The sequence below is a fragment of the Typopeltis vanoorti genome, chromosome 7 (genome assembly GCF_054136105.1).
Source record: "Typopeltis vanoorti isolate ZY-2024b chromosome 7, IOZ_Tvanoo_1.0, whole genome shotgun sequence".
Lineage (NCBI taxonomy): Eukaryota > Metazoa > Arthropoda > Arachnida > Uropygi > Thelyphonidae > Typopeltis > Typopeltis vanoorti.
The window spans coordinates 91,899,349-91,916,839 of NC_143555.1; the positions used below are offsets into that span (position 1 = coordinate 91,899,349).

The 17,491-nt window shown below is 36.9% G+C and overlaps 1 protein-coding gene across 1 annotated transcript in view; it reads left to right on the plus strand.

The window, feature by feature from the left end:
• The first annotated feature begins 3,006 nt into the window (after positions 1 to 3,006).
• Positions 3,007 to 17,491, plus strand: part of Ufsp2 (UFM1 specific peptidase 2) — a 245,905-nt gene continuing 231,420 nt past the window's right edge. Inside the window, exon 1 of the mRNA XM_090396020.1 lies at positions 3,007 to 3,213. Coding sequence (XP_090252146.1) covers positions 3,169 to 3,213 — 45 coding nt within the window. The 5' untranslated portion in view covers positions 3,007 to 3,168. The remainder of the gene's footprint in view (positions 3,214 to 17,491) is intronic.

A 17,491-nucleotide genomic window follows, 5' to 3' on the forward strand; every position in this document is an offset into this window, starting at 1 on the left:
GCCGTTTCTCTTCACTGCGTACCGCTTAATTAGTGATAGCCTTGGGCCATCTGTCTCTGATTGGGTACCAGTGGAGATTGAACTGCCCAGTCAGTCTCCAAAAGTTAGATAGGGCAAAATGGCCTCGCCTACTCCCGTATACGGGAATAAAAAGGCGTTAGCTGATTTTTTTTTTTTTTAAAAAAATAGTTCATCACGAACACGCACCAATAATACACGTTTCATATCTCACAGAAATAACGCACGGAAGCATATGATACACTGCCCAAACTGCAGTGTATCTGATGACTTAACGTGAAATGACAAGCGCAAATGAATATCGGCGTTAGATCGCAGTGCATTTGTTTTGTAATCTAAAGTGTTAATCGAACAATTCCAATTATTAACTATTCAATCAATGTCGAAATATAAGCTGTAACCTTTAACATGTTGTATTGCATTTACATAATGTGGTAAGCATTGTTATTATTTATAAAGACAGACAAAATTTAATTTTTTCATTTTTTCCTTGGGGTGCTGCAGTGTCGCAGTGCTTATGTACGAGCCGCCACTGGTTAGCTTTTACGAAGAGAGTGGGATTAGCATACCTATTTATGTTTGGTATTTTTTACAGGTAAAAAGCAGGAGTTGGGTTGGATGCTGGTGGTTTGGAAAGTGAAAAATAGGCATGACTGTTATGTAGCTTCTACAGTTCGTGTTTTAACGTTCTGTGATTGTCTATGTGTTTTAAATCTTGTAACAGGTTGTTGAGTAGCATGGGTATGAGATGTGATCTCGCTGCAGAACTGTATGAGTTGTGGTGGGTAGTGTTATGTGACGCGTGTGTCTTGTTCCGATAGGTGTTGTGAAGTAATTCCTTACATTAAGTAGTGTTTCAGATCTTTTACGCTCAGGATTTTGTGCATCACCATATAGTGATCGGTTATTGTATATTGTATGTGGGGCCTACAAATCACTTTTGAAATAATTTTCCATTGTACTGTTTCTATTTTTGTTCGATGGCTTCGATACCATACCTGAGTAGCCATTAACAGATGCTCTGATATATGAGTATTCTTACGTTATATGGAATCGTCTTTTACCTGGAAAGTTTTACTACTACTACTACTACTACTACTACTACTACTACTACTACTACTACTAATAATAATAATAATCTCTCCATGGCGCACCTCCGTGTCGTGTTTGAGGCGCTTGCATGCTTTGAGGATGCCAATGGCTATGCTGTTGGTTGTCCATACACTATTTCAGTGTTTGTACGAAATCATTTTGAAAAATTTGAAAAGATGAATAGCTAACTTATTAATGTCATAGATTCATTACCAGAAAGCATTCGACTCCTTGGCCCATACTTGGATTAGATGTCCGGAAATGTCTGTAGCGAGTAAAAACATGAAAAGTTCCTAACAGCTGTTGACCACTTGGAAAACGCAGGCAACAATTAACGGAGATAATCTAGGTGCACTAAACATCATAGTATAAATTTTCCAAGATGACTCACTATCTCCTCTAATGTTTGAGATAACACTGTTTCCTCTAACATTAATTCTAAAGAAGACTGGTTTCGGATATCAAACATCATAGCAAGCAGAAAAAATATCACCTTTGTTATACATAGATGATCTTAATATGTACGGAAAATCATCTAGAGAAGTTGAATCACTCCTCGATACAGTGAGAAATTTTAGTGAAGAAATTTGTATGGAATTTTGACTTGGGAAATGTGCAACCCTCTCCATTTCTCGAGGGAAAATAACGAGAAACAAAGGAATCACATTTACAGATGGACAGAAAATTAAAATCTTGTCCAACAATGAATTCTTCAGATACCTATGAATTCCTGCGGCACACATTTTGGGTTCATAAGTTAAAAATTAAGGAAACAGAGTCTGAATATCTGAAAATAGAAAAATTTTGATGTATAATCTGAATGGCGGGCAATGTAACTGCAATCAAAACATGGGCCATCCATATTAATAGATATGCATTAAGGAACGCTGATTGAACTCGAGTTGATTTGGATGCACTTGGAACTTTGTCATCCGAGAATTAATGATAATGACTCATGCTTTCCATCTACATAGTGATGTGGTCGGTAGTTCTCGCCATAAGATTGCACACACACACACACACACACACACACACACACACACACACACACACACACACACACACACACACACACACACACACACACACACACACACACACACACACACACACACACACTATAAACAAAGGTATGTTTGGGTAACAAGAGATGTAGACTGGGGGAACGCACAGGTGTGAAAGTTATTGAAATTGATAATGTCAAGATATTATGGAAACTAATATTCAGAGAGAGAGAGAGATTGACATCTGTAATATAATATAGCAGATTCACTGTAGGCGAACACATCTGTGGTTTATTGATGTGTCGATACCAGGGAACAGTAGGGTATAAGAAAAAGTGCATGAAAAACTGATGAATTGTCGGGAGTTGGAGATTTAAATCTACGACTTTAAAACAAGAAAGCAACAAAGTTCCAATTGTCATAGGAGCGCTAGGAGAAACAACTAGAACATTTGAGCATTCAGATAGAACAACCATTGAACTCCAGAAAACAGCACTTTTAGGGACAGCTCACATTTTACGACGATAGCTAATCGATTTATAGGCCATTGGAGCTGTTTATGTTTCTTGTTACTCTTTGACTCTGATCTCTGTTATCTGAATATAATACCAATACTAATAATACATTTATATTAAAATAGAATTTGCAGCGTAAAATCATCATAATATCTTAATATAATAAGATCAAAGATAAGACGTAGATAGGGAAGTCGATCATAAGTGGGGAAATTGAATAATTAGCGTGATGCACTGTTATGCACATGCCATCAATGTAAATCTGTAGCTAATCGATTTATAGGCCATTTGAGCTGTTTATGTTTCTTGTTACTCTTTGACTCTGATCTCTGTTATCTGAATATAATACCAATACTAATAATGCATTTATATTAAAATAGAATTTGCAGCGTAAAATCATCATAATATCTTAATATAATGAGATCAAAGATAAGAGTAGATAGGGAAGTCGATCATAAGTGGAGAAATTGAATAATTAGCGTGATGCACTGTTATGCACATGCCATCAATGTAAATCTGTAGCTTGGCAACGTGGCAAAATGGGGAGGGAATATAGTGTTGTTGTATCAGAATCTCTTCACGAAGTAAGTGCGACTTGGATGAAAATTAATCGTTATTGAGTTGCGAAGGTTGTATCCATAATACAGTAGTTACTGAGCACGTGTAAAATGTTATAATATGAGTATTTTATGAGCTTGTGGGTTTTCTGCGATGAGGCATTTAACTCTATGGAAGTCTGGGAATAATATTTGTATAAAAGTTCATTCATTTTTATAGCTCCTAATAAAGTTTTTGTATTATTCTCGATCTGCCAGAATGGTTGTTGAATTATATGTAAATACGGGATGCTATAAACTATACTTCATGTGCAATTTCGGGTTTTTTCTTTCAGTTGATGCGATCCATATCCGAGCTAATCAAAAGTAAAATGATATATTTCGCACTTTTAATTTTAATAATAGAAATTAAAAGTGCGAAATAAATGCTTATAACTAAAAAACTGAAGTAACGTATGTTAATAAAATAAAATTAAAATATAATAATAATTACAACGTCCCTCCTGATAATTGCCAAATATCTCTGAAAACACACACACATGTATGTATATATGCGCCTTCTGTTCCGAAATGTGTTATTTACAAAATGTGCTTTAAAATATGTTTCTTAGGGTTTAATCTCATGTACGACAAACCGTAGTTTTCACATTTATCAACAAACATTGCATTTACTTTTGTTTGCAGCGTTGAACACCCTAGGCATAGATTATTTGAGGAATAATGTTTATGCAAAAGAATTGAAATTATTTAAAGGTTTGAATTTTTTTTCAAATATTAAAATACTTTCATAATGATGTCCAGATTTATGAAGATAACATTACATTGCACCTTCAAGTACTAGGCTGGTTGAAGAACGCTGCAATTTTTTCCCCCTCTATCTCTCTCTCTCCATTAACTGTACTGTATGTGCTTTGTGACTCATGTGCCTATTTTTTTTTTTTTCGGGGGGGGGGGAAGAGAAAGAAAGTCATTCTACTTCCATGTGAGACTAGTAACTCACCTTCATTTGAAAAGTGTTATCCTTGCTTCACTTGAGAATTGAACCTAGGTCTTTTCCAACTGAAGGACACACATTCCTCCCATTATGTTACTGAGAATATTCATTCAAGAAGCCTTTTTTTTAAAAAAAAGCATAAAGAATTTATGGACTGAGGTATAAAAAGAAGTTGCATCCCTTGATGCAATAGAGGAAATATGCCATTTAATTCATTTCCTAAAAGAATGTAAAGAGTTTGATAAGCATGTAACTGAATTGAAGTTAGCTTGTCTGAAAGGTGGCAAGGTATTTTCTCTCAGATTTTCTTGCTCCCGTTTTTCCTTTTTTTGGAAAACAGACAATATAGAAGATTCAGAGTTGAGGGTGAGAACAAGAGGCTGTCTGAATGGGATGGCTTCAAAGAGAGAAGAATTGTTATGTTTGTATACTAATATAAGGAGTATCAGAAATAAGGAAACTGAGTTTGTTGCATTGGTTTGATTCAGTATGCTCAAAGATAATTGGTGTAACTGAAACTTGGTTGTCTAGCGATGATGTACTATCAGGAATAGAAATGGAAAGATATTGAATTTTCTGGAAGAATAGGAATGTGAAAAGAGGAGGGAGAGATGAGTGCTGTTAATGACAGCAGAGGAATAGTGTGCACTAAGAATGGAAGCTAAAACTGGTAATGCGTGTGAATATTTTGAATCTATTTGGTGTAAAGTTGAAATAAGTAGAATATATGTAATGCAGTGTTTCCCAAATTTTTCCTATGACGGAACACTTCACAAATTCTGAAATTTTAATGGAACACCTTGGTTAGAGTCGAGCATTATTGGTTTCATATTCATTGTAAAGCTAAGCACACACTATCACCGAAGCAGGCTGTATCGCATTGCAAAAATGCGACGCCACACACTATAGGGCCACATCACATTGCATTGACCTTGCTTGTGACCTCATATTTCTTAGAATAGATACCGCCGTACTTCACTTGTACTCAGAGGTGTCGACAACGCGGCAGCTGTCAGCCTGCGGCTGAGTCGAGGCCAGTGCGTGCTGGCCTTGATAGCACAACCCACAAGCAAAGTGAGGAGTACCTGATTTTCAAACATGTGTGAACTTGTCATAGTATTTAAAACCATTCCAGGCTCGTATTAATTTTGATAATTTTTTATGGAACACTTATTCACTTTCCATGGAAAACAGTTTGGGAAACCTTGATGTAATGGAGACTTTTATAGGCCAAGAAAGAGAGGCACCGATTATGAAATGTTTAGTGTATTGGAATTCTTTTGCTTGTGTGCATGTAAAAAGAAGGTAATCCTACTGGGAGATCTGAATTATAAGAATGTGGATTGGCAGGAGGAGATAGTGTATGGGATCTTAAGCAGTATATGTGATTGAAGCAGCTCAAGGTTTTACAAGGATAATGTAAATTTTTGGATTTGTTGATATGCCCACAATATGTGGTGTTGTTAATGTGGTATAAATACTATGCTGCTGTTTGGAGAGAGAGAGAGAGAGAGTGGTTATGGAGTACTGGTTTGGAAAGTGGTCTAGGTTAAGGTTATCAAAAAGGGTTGTACAGTAAAAACACTGGTTGTCCAGAACTCAATTATCCATGGGGTCAGATTAAACATGGTCCTCTGTAGTATATACAAATTTAATTTTTTTTAAAATTCTCTATGCATGTGGATTTGTAAAATAACAAGTCATCACAATGATTCATTGAAGTTTTACAAATTCATAGACGTATAAGAAAATGAACAGAGACCACGGACTTTTCATTTAAATAAATTTTAAAATGTTTTGTATTTATATACAACAACATTTCTTTTTTGTTTTTATAGAATTTTTATGTATTTAACCCAATAAAACAATTTGGATTAACAATGTTTTTCAATTATCTGGGCTCTAACGTCCCTTAATTACCACAGATAATTAATGTTTTATTGTATATGGAATTATAAGGCAGGTGATTATGAGTAGTTCCATAGGCAATGCAACTTTATACTAAGAGTTAAGTGAATAAATAGAGTAGGGATTGAAATGAATGCATAGTAAAATTAGGTAAGCAGTATTGGAAAAGAAGAGAAGAGAAAAGAACACATGATGACAAAGGGGGATACAAGACAGTACTGCTCATATACATGAGGAATATAATTGCAAGCTAGAAAGGTGACTTGCATGGTTAAGAAAGAAAAAAAGTGCAGTGTGAGAAGAGATTGGCCAGTCAGGCCAAAGATCACTAAAGGGAATTCTTTTGCTCTCTATGTGTTAACAAAATGAGGTCTAATTATGGAAGTGTGACACAGTGGATACTTATGTAACCATGACATGACATGACAGGAGAGTGACCATGACAAAGTCTGTAGTAGAATTATTTAATGAGCACTTTATCATTGTAATGGTAAGTTAATGAATGTATTGGATAAAGGAGATTCATATACAGTAATACTTTTGACTTTACAAAAGCATTCGATGATTTTCTGCTTGACAAGTTGGTACAAACTGTGGTAGATGGAATTGTATAACAGATTGGTTAGATGGATTGGAGATTAGCTCTCTGAATGATTAGCTCTTCTAGGAATAATTAAGTATATTACTTAAATTAGGGGGATATTAAATCCCACATAGTTTTAAAACCGAATAAGAAACTCAAGGATTGGAATCAGAGAGTTTCTTGCCGAATATAGTAAACTATAAAGTATCGGCGACACTAGCGTTAGCCAATGCAAGTGATCCTAGTATGTAGTACAATACCAGACGACTCGTTGCAAAGGTGGGGGAAGTTCAGATCGCTATTCTTAGGTATTTTCCATAATGTAAAAACACATTTCCTAGGAAATGTATGCTGTTATTACATTATGGAGGGAGATCACTACCCAGACCGGTTTCAGCCTTTTTTGAGGCTTCATCAGTGAGTAGCTAGACCTAATACCAAAGTGTATAGCGAAAAGAACTTATGTACTCTGCGAACGAATTTTCCAAACAGGTGCAACCATTAAGTTACTTAAGTATAAAGAGCTAAAAAGCTTCATTTCGGCAATAAAACATTACTTAAATTAAGGGGATATTAAATCCCACATAGTTTTAAAATCGAATAAGAAACTCAAGGATTGGAATCAGAGAGTTTCTTGCTGAATATAGTAAACTATAAAGTATCGGCGACACTAGCGTTAGCCAATGCAAGTGATCCTAGTACGTAGTACAATACCGGACGACTCGTTGCAAAGGTGGGGAAGTTCAGATCGCTATTCTTAGGTATTTTCCATAATGTAAAAACACATTTCCTAGGAAATGTATGCTGTTATTACATTATGGAGGGAGGTCACTACCCAGACCGGTTTCAGCCTTTTTTGAGGCTTCATCAGTGAGTAGCTAGACCTAATACCAAAGTGTTTAGCGAAAAGAACTTATGTACGTACTCTGCGAACGAGTTTTCCAAACAGGTGCAACCATTAAGTTACTTAATGGTTGCACCTGTTACTTAAGTTACTTTGCAACGAGTCGTCCGGTATTGTATTACGTACTGGGATCACTTGCATTGGCTAACGCTAGTGTCGCCGATACTTTATAGTTTACTATATTCGGCAAGAAACTCTCTGATTCCAATCCTTGAGTTTCTTATTCGGTTTTAAAACTATGTGGGATTTAATATCCCCTTAATTTAAGTAATGTTTTCATTGCCGAAATGAAGCTTTTTAGCTCTTTATACTTAAATATAATTAAGTATATATGCATAATTGTTTGAGTAAGAGCAGCTGTAAACGTTGTGCGCTACCAGTATTATTATTGTGGGAGATTTTTCTTGCCTAAACTTAATTACGAAATCTTTATTATTAGGCATTGTCATTCCATGATTTTAATTTAGATTTCAGTCGTTTCGTTAAGTGTGAGGTCTGTTATATGTATTCCTTCGATTACATAAATGATTTGTGGATGTTTAGCGCGGATGGAAGAAGGGTGTGTGCAAAGTGTGACCTGAATGAGGAACTGATGAATGCAAATATGAAATTGATGACAGAAAGTGTTAGTAACGATTGTGTCGCGAGTGCACGTTTGAAAGAGAGACGAAAAAATGTTAAAAAATCAGGAAGAAAGAAAAAGAGCAATTTGAAAACCCTCACTTTCGTCCCCAATGTTAAAAGGGACGAAAGTGAGGCGAGAGTGGCGGAAAGAAATGAAATTGAGAGAACGAATGTAAGTAGAAATGGCATGATGGAGAAATTGCAAGCGAAAAAAATCGAAAGAATAAATGATAGCGAACAAAGAATGAATGATGGCGAAAGTTGGACGCATGTTGGACTGAAAGTTCTGAAACAAAGAAAGATGAATGAGAGTAAAAGTGAGAAGAATGATAGCGAAAGTTGGATGCATGTTAGTCCGAAAGTATGATAGTGAAAGTTGGACGTATGTTGGACCAAAAGTACGGAAACAAAGAAGGATGAATGAGAGGGAAAGTGAGAAGAGGGGTCGAGAGTTATAGTTAGAAAGATTTAATGATAGAGAGAATGTGTCACGAGATTCGGAAAGTGAATTGGATTGGATGAGGCAAGAAATGAAATGGATGCGGAATGAAATTAAGAGAATTCAGGTCAAAACTATTAAAATAAATCTTGATGGCATAAAAGAGTTAATGAAAGATGAGCCATTGGCGTTGTATGGCGACTCCATTATCAAAAGTGTGCTAGAGGATAAAATGCACAAGGTATGTTTTCCAGGCAGTAAAATGAGTAGAGTGATTGAGGCATTGGATATGAGGCAGGAGCGAGCAAAAGAGTTAATAGTATTAATTGGTACAAATGATTTGAGAGAGAACAAAGAGCATGTCAGAATGAATATCAGGAGGCTGCTTGGATAGATAAAAGAGAATAGTGTGACAGGAAGGGTAGTCAGTGTGTTGCCTAGGTATGATTGTGGTGAAATGAGGCAGAGAGCAAGGATTATGAATGATATTCTGGCTGAAATGTGTGAGGAGATGGGAGTACAGTTTGTTAATGTGTGGAATAAGTTTGAGGGACGAAGTGAGCTGTATGGGAGCGACTGCATTTGAGTGGTTATGGTGTGAGTTGCTTGGAGAGAGACTGCTGCTGGAAGGTAGAGAAGTGAATAGAGAGAATGAATCAGATCAAGAGGAGAGTGATGTGGAAGAGCAGGAGAGTAAGACAAGAGAGATTGAAGAAGTGGATATGAATGGGGAAGTGAGTGGTATGAGTATAGAAAATGAGAGAATAGGTGTGCAAGAGGAGCATGGAAACGGGGAGGCTCAGGGTGGACAGGGTACACAGCGTGAGAAAGGTGGATGCTCCAAGAGGAGGTGAGAGCATGTGTAGGCAGGAAAAAAATGGGATGACCAGGGATCAAGAGGAAACAGGTGGAATTGAAAAGGGTTCTAAAATGAAGAAGCAGAAACGGAAATGGCCCCAGTCCAGCATGGAGAGATCACATCAAGTGAGTGGTATCAGTGGAACTAGCTGTAGATCCAGAAATGAGCTGTTGTGTTTGTATACCGATGCTAGAAGTATAAGAAACAAGGCGGATGAAATGGTTGCACTAATTGCGTCTGTTCACCCAAAGATTGTCGGAATAAGTGAGACATGGTTAGATGAGGATGACATCCTGACAGGAATAGAGATGGAAGGGTATGATATGTTTCGTGAGGATAGAAGGGGTAAAAAGGGAGGGGGGGAGTGCTATTGATGATAGAGAAAGAGTTATGTCCATACAAGGTAGAGATGCAAGAGGGAAATAGGGCCAGTGGTTTTGAGGCAGTTATGGTGTGAGATAGAGGTGAATAGAATCAAATACTTGGTGGGATGTTGTTATAGACCTGATAATGTGGATGGTGGTGATAGTGAAATGTATAGTCAAATAAGCCAAGCAAATAAGAAAAGGGTGATCATTATGGGTGATTTTAATTATGGCAATATAGACTGGAATGAAGAGATAGCAACTGGAAGTAAAGAAAATAAGTTTTTTGAGTTTATGAGGGATAACTGTCTCAGACAGTATGTAACAGAGGGCACACGAGGATTAAGGGTCTTGGATTTGGTCATCTCATCAGAGGATGTAATTATAAATGAGGTGTCAAATCATAAACCAATTGGTGAAAGTGACCATGAGATGATTACCTGGATGGTTGCCAGCAGCGCAAGGACCCCTGTGAAAAAAGGGTATATGTGGAACTACAAGGGGGTGATTATGAAGAGCTCATTAGACAGCTTGCGGGTGTAGCATGGAATGAGAACTTAGCTGGAAAAGAGATCAATTCAGCTTGGGGGATTTTCTAAAACTATTTAGTAGATGCAATGTCTAAATGTATTCCAAGGGTGAGAAGGTTAAATAAGGTAGGTGTGAGATGAATGAATAAAGAGATGAATATGCTGCCTCCACAATGCCCTTTTTCTCTGTATCGCATGCTTAAGAATGCGATACAGAGAAAAAGGGCATTGTAGAGGCAGCATAAGAGAAGTGGAAGTAACCAATTTCATGAGGTCTACAAAGACCAGGCAAGGAGGGTGACTTGGTTGGTGAGAGTAGCTAAAGAGAGGTATGAACAGCAGTTAGCTAATGAAGCCAAAAAGAATCCTAGGGAGTTCTTTCGATATGTAGCCAGCAAAAGAAAGAATGATTATGGAAGGATGACATTGATTGGAGGAAATGGTATAAAGACAGCTGTTGCAGAATGTGTGATGGAGATACTTAATGAGCAGTTCATAAAGATCTTTCAATCTTGTGAATGTGACTTCATGGAGAGATTGAGAGCAGTTGATGATGGGGAGGAGAGACTGACTGTAAGTGAGCAAGAGGTGTTTGGGGAGTTGAGTAAACTAGATGTAAATAAGGCTGTGGGACTTGATAATATATCACTGCATATTCTGAAGGAATGTGCCAGAGAGTTGACACCTGCCTTGACATATTATTTAATGTGAGTCTTGCACTTGGTCAAGTTCCGAAAGAGTGGAAGGAGAGCAAGATTGTGCCACTTCATAAAGGAGGTGATCGAACTCAAGCATCAAACTATATGCCTATCTGTGTGTCAGGTGTTGTGGTTAAGTTGTTGGAGAAGCTTGTGAGAACTAGGATCCAGAGTTGGGTTGACAACAATAGTATAATCTTTGATGGACAGCATGGATTTGCTAAAGGGAGGTCATGTTTTAGTAATCTACTTACTTATTACAATAAAGTGACTGCTTCCTTGGACAGAGGAGAAGGATACACAGTAATATACTTGGATTTCACAAAAGCTTTTGATAGAGTACCTCATGATAAGTTGACAGTCAAACTAGAGCAGATGGGGTTGGATATTAGATTAGTGCATTGGATAGGTATCAACAAGTTGTGTATGGGGGTGTGATATCCAGGAAAAGGAAAGTCACTAGAGTGCCTCAGGGGTTCTGTTTTAGGGCCATTACTATTTAACTTGTATATTAATGATATTGGCGAAGATTTGGATGGAGATATTCAGTTGTTTGCAGATGATGCAAAGTTGGGACGAACCATAAAGAGTAGTGAAGATGCTGTGGCCTTGCAAGAAGACTTGAATAAATTGACTGATTGGGAAAGCAAATGGGGATGCGAGTTCAATGTTGCAAAATGTAAGGTTTTAAAATTTAGAAAACAAAGATGGGATGCAGAATTTATGCTTGGTGAGAATATATTGTTGGAGGTAGAGGAAATAAGAGATCTGGGGGTGATAGGGGATAAGGATCTAAAATTTAGGGGACGCATTGCCAAAATTGTGAAGACAACACAAAGACTTCTGGGAATGATGTGGAGGACACTGACGTGTAGAAGTAGGGAGATTCTTGTTCCATTGTATAAGGCTTTGATTAGGCTACACATGGACTATTGTGCCTAGATTTGGTCACCGGGTTTTCAGAAGGATGAAGAGATGTTGGAAAGGGTCCAAACGCGACTGACTAAGGTAGTTTCTGACCTCTGGAATGTTGAGTATGAGGAAAGATTGAGAAGATGTAATTTGCAGAGTCTGGTGGAGAGAGGGAAGAGGGGAGAGATGATAGAGACCTACAAGTTGGTAAGGGGTTGTTATAAGATCAATGGTGGAGAAGTTCTACAGAGAATAGTGGGAGATCAGGGGAGAACCAGAGGTCATCCCTGGAAACTGTATAAAGAGGGTGTGAGTAGGGGGGAGTGAGAGGCAGGTTTTTTTTGTGCAGAGTTGTGAATGATTGGAATGCCATGCCTGAGAGTGGTGTCTGCAAGGAGTTTGAGTTTGTTTAAGACACGGTATGATGAGATGTGTGTGTGTGATAAAAGGACTTCCCAGATGAGTTTTTGACACCATGAGGTCTTGGATAATAATAATAATAATAATAATAATAATAATAATAATGTTACTAGCAAGTTTTGTATGATGAAGCACTGTCAAAAAGGAGGGTAACCTGTGGTGTGATCCAGGGTTCTGTTTTTAGTCTTGCTATTTAACTTATTTCTAATGAAATTTCATATGGATTGACTGGTTTGTTGATGATGCAAAGCTGGAATAAATTTTAAGGAACATTGCTGATGTTAACATCCTTCAATAAGATTTGAATAGTGTTTTTTCTTGAGCAAATGAATGGAGGTTGTAGTTTTAATATTCATAAATGCAAAGTGTTGCAGTTTGTAGTTTAGAAATATAAGGATATATATCATATTGGGAACTGTACTGCAGGAAATGGTTGAGATTCAAGATCTGGGAATGATGGGTTAACAGCAGACCAAAGTTTAGAGAACATGTTGCTAGGATTGCACATCATGTTGCTGCTATGATAAGGAATGCCTTTCCTTCATGTTAACCTAGAACTGTTAATAAACTAGATAATTTACCATTGAAGAAGGAACCATTAAATATTTCTCCCAAATAATATAGCTGATAAAATTTGCTTAGAAACAAGCAATGTTTTGAACAAAAAGAAAGCTATATGTAGCAATCTTACATAAACTGAACTGCCAACAGTCAAGTCTTTAAAAGCTAATCAGGATGTAATTGTAACAAAAACAGGCAAAGATAATGCCACAGTTGTCCCGAAAGATCAACTTACATTTATCAAATCAATTAGTCTCTGATAACTGCACTTATCATCTTGTGAAACTGTTAAATTATTTAAATCTGTCACTTCTTGGCCATCAGACATTGTTAAAATACCCCATTACTCCTGCTCTTCCAGAATATGTGGTGTTCCCAAGGTACACGATGTTCTACTTCATCCGATAGTTGAAGGTATAGACAGCACTAATTATTGTCTTGCCAAGAAATTAGCATCAACACTCAAGGAGTTGGTAGGTCATTCTCCTCCTATATAAAGAACACACAACATTTCATAAAACAAAATTAAAAACATAACACTTGGCAAAGATGATTTATTAGGTATAAGGAAGTGGTTCTATGCAGTGTGTTAATCATTGGTTGGACCACACTTAGGACATTGTGCTCAAAGTTGATCACCTAGTTTTCCTTTTGATGTGGAAACATTGGGAATTGTCCAGAGACAAGTGATCAAGGCAATATATGGATTCTGGATTGTTAATTATGAAGAGAAGTTAGAGGAATTAAATTGAATTTACAAAGAAAGTATATTCTTGTTTATTCTTTTATCCAAGTGTATCCAAAGTTTCTGTGTTAAGTATCACCACAACTAGGCTACTTGCATACAAAAGCAAAGTGACTTCACCATAATTGCCTTAGTATCCCATAATGCAAAACACATTCTTAAGGCCATGTATAATGCTATGCATTATGGGAAGGTCCACTACCTAGACCTCAATAAAGGTCGAAAACCTTTATTGAGGTACTGTTCAAGTGTGGGGTAAACTACAAGGTTACTGAATGAACCAAAAGAGAGTGATTTGCTCCTAAACTCATCAGACTGTCATTGGTGTGTCTACTTAGTGACAGTCAAAAACCTGCCACCAATCATAACTGTTCTACTCCTTAGAATCAAGCCCAAAGATGAGTATTATTAAAATTTTATCAGTGGGAGCCATATCCAGAAGAGATACCAAAGAAGGCTTGCATGTGTAGTATCTTCTGGACTAGGTTACTTATATATATATATATATATATATATATATATATATATATAAATAAAGAGAGAGAGAGAGAGGGGGAGGGAGGCTAAACAACTTCACATTAATTGCCTTAGTGAAGATACTTTATATGCAGACTTTGTTTACATAAACTTGGATGAAAAAATAAATAAGAATATAATTTCTTGAAAGGTTTAATTTAACTTATAACCAAGGGAAAAAACCTTTTACAACTATATGATTCAGAGTACTTTAATAATAAGGTGATATACTTTTATGTTACTTATATATTGGAAATACACTGTCTACCAATAATTGTTTGGACATCCCTGTTATTTGAACTTATGGAATATTCCAGGTTGGTTAATAACATAAAAACTGGTGTTCAGATAATAGGAAACAGTGTTTCATCATAACAGTTGAATACAGGTGGTATGGCAACACGACGTGAATTCAGTGACTTCAAGAGAGGTGTCATTGTGGGCTGTCACATTGGTGGCATGTCAATATGTGTCATCGTCGCTCAACTGGAGCATCCAAAATCAACAGTTGGCAATGTGATAAACAAATTGAGATGTTCTCGCATCACTAGTGCAGGAAAAACACCCAGAGCGGCTGCTGAAAATGACTGACAGTGACAGGTGGGTGTTAAAATGGGTGGCATGCAAAAACTGGCTACAGTCTGCACAGATCATCTGTGATGGTTTCCAGAGTGCCAGTAACACCATGATGAGCACTAATACTGTATGAAAAGAACTCCATTTACTGGGTTTCCATGGGAGAGCAGTGGCACGCAAGCCAAACATCACAATAACGAACAAGGCAGCTCGTCTGGCCTAGTGCAAAGAGCGTGTGAACTAGACAATTGACCATAATTACTGGACAATAATGGATGTCAATTTAATGTGGAAAAGTGTAAAGTTATGCATTTTGGGATACAAAGAATACAAACTGTGTACCACATTAAGGGAACTGTACTCCAGGAAAGTGATGAAACCAGTAATGCAGATTAGTAGTAGATAGAGAGCTGAAGTTTAGAGGACATTATGCTAAAGTTGCCAGGTTAGCTCGTAGGATTACTTGGCTATTGAAGAGCACAGTAACAAGCAGGAACAAAGGAGTTATCATTCCTCTTTATAAAGCTTGATATGATGTATCTCAATTACTGTACTCAGGATGGTTGTCTGGGTTTCTTTGGAAAATGGTGGAGAGGATCCAGAGGTGAGTGGTCTGTGGGATGCTCCCTGAGGATATGTCCTTGTTAACCCACACTCTTACTCAACTTCCAGGGGTGACCTCTTGTTCTGCCCCCAATAGGCCAAGTGTGGAAACATTTCATCAATCCCATAAAATCCTTTAAGTAACTTAAATGTTTCTATTAATGGTTAAGAATTTAGGGAGACAAAACACACGTGTTAAAATAAATACTTTACTAAGAAAGTAACAATTGATGTTTCAACCCCTGTATTGAGGTCATCATCAGAAAAATACATATGTATAAGAAAACAAGCTACATACTCTACTAAGGTAAAATGAATCTAACTGCTTATCAATCTGTTATCTAGCCCGACCTGTGAGAAAAAAAAAGTTTAAAAAAATAAAATAAAATAAAGTTTAAAAAAAAAATTACAAACAGAAAACTACAATAAACATTCCTAAAGTCCTCTCCTATTGAGATTTCCTTCTGGGTTCCGGTTGCAATAATGGTTGCAGATGGGTCCTCCACATTCTTGGAATGATTAGTCCGTCATTTTTGTTCAGGTTTAGATTGTGTTTATTCATTTCACATGCTTCTTTAAATTTCCTCTCAAACCCAGTTTTGGTGCCATGTAGGGACTTGGTGCCTTTCAGTCAATTACATGGTATGTATGGAGTACGTGGTCTGATAGGCCAGTTTTTCCATAATGGAGGCATTTAATGTGTTGTTTGTGTTCTTCTTTCCTGATTGGTATAGTGCATCCTGTTTCCCTTATGTAGGGTAGGTTACATGTACACTCGATTTTGTAAACACCTGGATGGGACAGGTGTGGAAGAGGATCTTTGGAAGAACTGAGTAGACTTCTTAACTTTGTTGGGGGTTTGAAGGTAGTCTTGATGTTGTATTTGTGTAGTGTTCTGTCTATTTTTTCTGAAATGCCTCTGACATATGGTATTCTTAAAATGTTTTTTGTTTTTAGTGGTGTTTTTGTGAATTGTTTTTTTATTATAGTCATTTTTTATAAATGTATAATTAATGGTCAATTGGTAGAGCCTCTGCTACTAATGGGTTGCAAAAAGTTAAGCAAGTTTGAAAGCGGTTAGTAGTTGAAAGGGAACCAATCATTCGTTGATTCCAGGGATGATTGGAAAATGGTTGATTAATTTCTACTTTCCAATATTAATGTTGTTGATGCACCTCTATTTTGCCTGTACATATCCTGCATATGAGCATATTCTCTTTTCTTTCTTTCTTCAGGACAATAAATATTATGTGCCTTTTTTACTCCCATATCTCTAATTATTGAATCTTCAAAGAGAGCTACTTTGGCATTATTCAGTACCTTTTCAATGGCCATATTTCATTTCATTCTTCCTCATGCTTCCATGCAAATCTGTAATTCTCCTCATTTCACTCTTCATACGTTTCATCTCTCACTTCATCTTCACTACCTCTGCTTTCATCTCTTCAGTCACTTTCTTGCTGCACTTACACTCTCTCATGTCAGCAACACTTTTGATGCCTTGCATGCCTAGTGTCTTATTGCATGCTATCTTACTCCCTGTTGCTACTGTGCTGCCAGTCATCCTTGTTGTGTTATTGTTATTATCAACTGAATTGTATCTTTCTTGTACACTACTGTACCATCAACCCTGTTTGTTTCCATAGCTACATTCATGATGCCCTGCTCTACCTTTTCCTGCTACTGCTTACATTCAAAGACACCTCATAGTGTGTAAGCATGTTACACTTCTTACTTATTAACATTCTCTCATCTCTCTCTCCTATTAATCTTCTCCACATAAATATCCTCAACATCTCTTGAAGTATTATTGCATTCATGGCATCATACCATTTTCCAAAAAATCTACACTGCTTACATTAATCTTTCACACTGATTTCACATGCAGAAAGAAACCCACATAATGTCACAGCTGTCACACAACGAAATTTAACTGACAAATTATCAATATTGGCACATAATAAATATAAAATTTTAACTTATATTTTGCAGCTCTATGAACAGTCATCCTATCTTTTCCACCTAGTTTGCAGTAGTAGTTAAAACATTGTCAAAATTAGTAAGGTCT